The sequence below is a fragment of the Halichoerus grypus genome, chromosome 14 (genome assembly GCF_964656455.1).
Source record: "Halichoerus grypus chromosome 14, mHalGry1.hap1.1, whole genome shotgun sequence".
Classification (NCBI taxonomy): domain Eukaryota; kingdom Metazoa; phylum Chordata; class Mammalia; order Carnivora; family Phocidae; genus Halichoerus; species Halichoerus grypus.
The window spans coordinates 58,381,193-58,386,098 of record NC_135725.1 but is presented as its reverse complement, the minus strand read 5'-3'; the positions used below and the strand labels follow the sequence as shown (position 1 = coordinate 58,386,098).

Below are 4,906 nucleotides of genomic sequence, written 5' to 3'. Positions count from 1 at the left end.
GCTAAACCCTGCTTTTTCTGTTGGGGAGTGTATGGGAATGGGGATGGAGGGCCTAACTGGAGCTCAGACTCTGCCCATTCTCCCAAAGAGGAGGCCTGAGGCCTAAGGCCATGAAGTCTTAGGCAAGGCCCTAATGATTCTTAGGAGCTGGTCTTAGTCTTTTCAGATAAATGGGGTGGGGTGGTGGGGAAGGTTCAGCCACAAAAGCTGAACTCTCCGAATGTAGACCTGAATTCCTATACTGGTTCTATTGTTACTGATTTTAGCCCCTCTTGAACTTAAGTGCCCTGAAATGTAAAATGAGAGTGATTATGCAAGTCCTTAAAAGATGTGCCAGAGCATCAGGGATGTGTGCAGAATGACATGATCCAGAGAGGGCTGAACGTAGGGGCTGTGTGCTGGACTCTATGCAAGGGGACTAGGCCTCATAGACTCTGGGAAGAGGTCAAAAGAGGTAGAAAAAGCTATGGTGCTTTGGGAAAAGAGGGGAAGGGGAAATCTCAGCCCAATCACTAGGCATTGTTAGGCCCAGTCACCATGGCAACGGGAATGGGGTCAGTCCCTAGTGGGAGGGCTGGGTACAACACAGCAGGACTACCTGACAATATCACTATGGCAACCGTGGCAAAGCGCTCCAATCTCCTGGTCGCTATGGTGACAAGGGCGTTTATATGCTCAGAAGGGTAAACTGAGTCTCGGGTGGAGGTAAAGAACTCGGTGGGAGGTGTTTCTGGGCCAGCTGCACGTGGAAAGTAGCCTCTACGGTCACCATGTCCGGGATCTTGGGCTTGGTCAACGAGAACGATTTCCAGCTTCGGGCCTTCTCTAGCCGGTCTGCATATCCAAGGAAACAATTTGATAAACGCTTCAGCCAGGTAACGCTGATTGGCTGAGGTTGGGGGCGGGGGGGCAGACGGCCGGAAGTACGTCTGGGGGAGTGGAAATACAGGAGGAAAGGCTCGGGTCCCGGCTGCTAGAGCGACCTCTCTGCTCCCCGTCTCGTTGGTTCCGGAGGTCCTTCGGCCGTGGGAAATGCTGGCGCGCGCGGCTCGGGGGACTGGGGCCCTTTTGCTGAGGGTGAGTGCGGGGGCTCCTCCAAGGGTCAGGCCAGAGATCACCTGGGTCCTTACCGGGAAGAAGCGGAATTCCAAGTTTGGTGAGGGAACTGGGGTCAGAGGTCATGGTACCCACGTGAGTTCCTTCTCCGAGGACCCTTCAGGGTCGCGGTTTAGGGAGATGCCCCCTGGACAGGCGCCGAGAGGAGCGGGGTGCCCCGCCGGCTGGGGTCTCAGCTAATCCTTGACTTCTCTTTAGGGCTCCGTACAGGCTTCTGGCCGTGCTCCGCGTCGCGCCTCCTCTGGATTGCCCCGAAACACCGTGGTACTGTTTGTGCCGCAGCAGGAGGCCTGGGTGGTGGAGCGAATGGGCCGATTCCATCGGATTCTGGAGCCTGTGAGAACCTCTTCTGCCCACTCAGGGCCAGCCTGATGCCGAATTCCCTTATGACATGGGCGAATGGGGTGGGATCTCCTTCGAGCCTGCCCCCACCTTTGGCTTCTAACTCCCCCAGCCAGACCTAGCAGGCCCCAGGCTGCTGAACTTCATAACCATGTTACCATCTTTTCCTATTCACCCTGGCATCCCACAGGTTCCGTTCTTGGGTATCTCCCCTATCCACTCTCAGCTTCGCCTGTCTGCTACTCTGCTGGCTCCCATTCCCTTGACTCTCCCCGCCATTCAGATGTGCAGCCGTGTATTCCTATCCTCTCGGGCTTCCCTACCATTGACACCCCCAGCTTTCTGCTTTACTTGGAATGTTCCATATGTTGATTCCATACCCACTCCAGGCCTAGCTTGGATCCCAACCCTACAACCCTCATTCTTCTGAGGACCCATGACTCCTCTTCCCAGGGCTTGAACATCCTCATCCCTGTGTTAGACCGGATCCGATATGTGCAGAGTCTCAAGGAAATTGTCATCAACGTGCCTGAGCAGTCGGCTGTGACTCTTGGTGAGGGGTGCAGGGTGACATGGGTGCTCTGAGACCATTAGGATGTGGTTGCAGGAGATCCAGAGCTCAGGAGAAAGAGTTGATTGGAAATTGGAGGCCTGATTTTCCTCCTTTTCTCTCCCATTCCTGTACCTGTAGACAATGTAACTCTGCAAATCGATGGAGTCCTTTATCTGCGAATCATGGACCCTTACAAGGTATCTGCTACTTGCTTTATTCAGCTTCTGAGTTGCTTTTCTCACTAAAATCCTGCACTCAAGCTTCTTACACTATCCATGCCCTTTTCAGGCAAGCTATGGTGTGGAGGACCCCGAGTATGCTGTCACTCAGCTGGCGCAGACGACCATGAGATCAGAGCTCGGCAAACTCTCTCTGGACAAAGTCTTCCGGGTAAGGGGATCTGAGCCAGAGTTAGTGTTGGAAGACACATATCTTGCATTCAGTCCTTTCTGGGGGTCAAGATCAGTCAGAGGCACTTCTCAGCTTAGATCCTTGATAAGTGGATTGAAGCCATGGAATTTATGCTTCTTTTTTTCCAGGAGCGGGAGTCCCTGAATGCTAGCATTGTGGACGCCATCAATCAGGCTGCTGATTGCTGGGGCATTCGCTGCCTCCGTTATGAGATCAAGGATATCCATGTGCCACCCCGGGTGAAAGAGTCCATGCAGATGCAGGTGGGGGCCAGGGAGGGATGGGGAAGAGGACTTCAGGATGCTCCAGTCTCATGGGGACCTGGACTCCCTTCCCTATCATGATGGGTACAATTGCAGGTCTGTGTAAGAGTTTACTCTGGCTTCTTGTTGATGGGGCTTGTTGGGGGCTTCTAGGTGGAGGCAGAGAGGCGGAAACGGGCCACAGTTCTAGAGTCTGAGGGGACCCGAGAGTCAGCCATCAACGTGGCAGAGGGGAAGAAGCAGGCACAGATCCTGGCCTCCGAGGCGGAAAAGGCTGAACAAATAAATCAAGCTGCAGGTCCGCAGAGGGTAGAGGCTGAGGGAGGAGCAGGGCATGGACCTTTGAGGGTTGGTGCTGTGACAGGAGCTTTGAGGTACCCTGACCTCATGAGTAAAGCTTTGTCTCTTTTCTTCCAGGAGAGGCCAGTGCAGTTCTGGCCAAGGCCAAGGCTAAGGCTGAAGCTATTCGGATCCTGGCTGCAGCTCTGACACAACATGTAAGAGGCCTCTGGGTGGGAGTTAGGAACAGGAATTGACAGTGGAAGAGGTTTTCTCATCTACGCTTGGGAGAAGTTCCTGCTTTTATGGGTTCCATTGAGCCAGATTACATGATCTCTTGTATTGTGATCTGCATTGTGATCTGATCCTCTTTCCAGGAATCTGACTTCTTTTTACCCCCCTCCACCTACCCCCTGCCCCCACCCCCTTCTCCAAGTCTGTGATCTGTGTTTTTATCCCTTCTGTGGCCACAGAATGGAGATGCAGCAGCCTCACTGACTGTGGCTGAGCAGTATGTCAGTGCGTTCTCCAAACTGGCCAAGGACTCCAACACTATCCTGCTGCCCTCCAACCCCGGCGATGTCAGCAGTATGGTGGCTCAGGTTAGAGTGCCCTGAGGACCCAGCACAGAACACCAATGCTAGAAACTGACCCCACCCCCCATCACCACCATCACAACTTACACACCATAGAGGCCTTCCGAGTACCCTGAGACCTAGACCTCCTGTTAGTCTCTGTAGAGAATAAATCTCTAAGAATGAGACACACCCCCCCCCCTTACCCCTGGAGATAGGGTTGCTCTTGAGATGTCTCTTTTTTTGGTGGATATCTATACCGGTATTCTGAGGGTGACCCTGTTCTGATAGTTTATAAGATTCCTAGAATCAACTCTAAAGTTTGAGTCTTGAGAGAGAGAGAGAAAGGAAAACAACCTTATTGGACCCAGCCCCACTTTCTTTTTAGCCATTGGTGGGTTGGGCTGTGCCTTCTGCCATGTGTCCTCATGGCTCACTCTCTGTCCCTCTTCTTAGGCCATGGGTGTGTATGGGGCCCTCACCAAAGCCCCAGTGCCAGGGGCCCAGGACTCAGTCTCCAGTGGGAGCAGCAGAGATGTCCAGGGCACAGATGCAAGTCTTGATGAGGAATTTGATCGCGTCAAACTGAGTTAATGGAGCTGGGCTTGGCCAGGGAGGCTGGGGACAGGGAAACAGTACTTCCAGACTCTGGCTCTAGCTTCCCTGGCAAGATTTTGTTATTATTTTTTTATTTGAACTTTAATCATATAATAAACTTGCCAATGGCAAACCAGAAACTGTCCTCTTTGATTGGGGAATGAAGTTAGGAAAGTCACCAGTGTTTTCCTTGGATGTCCACTTCCATCCTCCAGTCCTCTCAGGTCTGGGAAGCTGATTCCTCCACCAGTAAGAATGAATGAACGTCGTGTAAATAAAATCATCCTTTCTGTCTTCAGGAGAAGCTTTGGGATAGGGTGGAAGGATTAAGCCACAGGTCTACTGACCTGCCAGCTGGGGAGTGTGGTTCTCCCTCCTGCTAACTATGGGGATGTGAATTTGAGCAGGTGTTTGAGGGGATTGGTTTTATTTTAAGTAAGCTCCATGCCCAATGTGGGACTTGAGCTCACAACCTCAAGATAAAAAGTAAACTGGGGCACCTGGGTGGCTCAGTCTTTTAAGCATCTGCCTTTGGCTCAGTTCATGATCCTGGGGTCCTGGGATTGAGTACTGCATTGGGCTCCCTGCTCAGCGGGGATCCTGCTTCTTCCTCTCCTTCTGTCCCTTCCCTTGCTCGCATGTGTGTGCGCACTCTCTCTCAAATAAATAAAATCTTAAAAAAAAAAAGTCGCCTGAGCCATCCAGCAGACACCCCTGGGGGGATTTTTTATGGGAAACAGTACTACCCTGGCAGGATAAGTACTGCTGAA

At 52.3% G+C, this 4,906-nt stretch overlaps 1 protein-coding gene across 3 annotated transcripts; it reads left to right on the top strand.

The window, feature by feature from the left end:
* The first annotated feature begins 856 nt into the window (after nucleotides 1–856).
* Nucleotides 857–4,276, top strand: STOML2 (stomatin like 2). Of its 3 annotated transcripts, none has more exons than XM_078061420.1 (10): nucleotides 857–875; nucleotides 1,315–1,452; nucleotides 1,912–2,011; nucleotides 2,150–2,208; nucleotides 2,300–2,401; nucleotides 2,551–2,685; nucleotides 2,839–2,983; nucleotides 3,103–3,182; nucleotides 3,438–3,566; nucleotides 3,996–4,276. In XM_078061420.1, exons 2-10 carry the CDS (start codon nucleotides 1,423–1,425, stop codon nucleotides 4,131–4,133), a joined length of 918 nt encoding a protein of 305 aa, XP_077917546.1. In that variant the 5' UTR covers nucleotides 857–875; nucleotides 1,315–1,422; the 3' UTR covers nucleotides 4,134–4,276. The 3 variants fall into 3 exon arrangements, with proteins under 3 accessions (XP_077917546.1, XP_035937220.1, XP_077917547.1); XM_036081327.2 differs by lacking the exon at nucleotides 857–875 and adding an exon at nucleotides 919–1,077; XM_078061421.1 differs by lacking the exons at nucleotides 857–875; nucleotides 1,912–2,011 and having other exon boundaries at nucleotides 1,189–1,452.
* Nucleotides 4,277–4,906: the final 630 nt, after the last annotated feature.

Excerpts from the sequence above, each read along its gene's own strand:
- STOML2 (XM_036081327.2), top strand. The coding sequence starts at position 1,033 with ATGCTGGCGCGCGCGGCTCGGGGGACTGGGGCCCTTTTGCTGAGG. Across the intron at positions 1,453-1,911 it reads TCCATCGGATTCTGGAGCCT|GGCTTGAACATCCTCATCCC; the intron begins GTGAGAACCTCT and ends TCCTCTTCCCAG. Across the intron at positions 3,567-3,995 it reads TCAGCAGTATGGTGGCTCAG|GCCATGGGTGTGTATGGGGC; the intron begins GTTAGAGTGCCC and ends CCCTCTTCTTAG.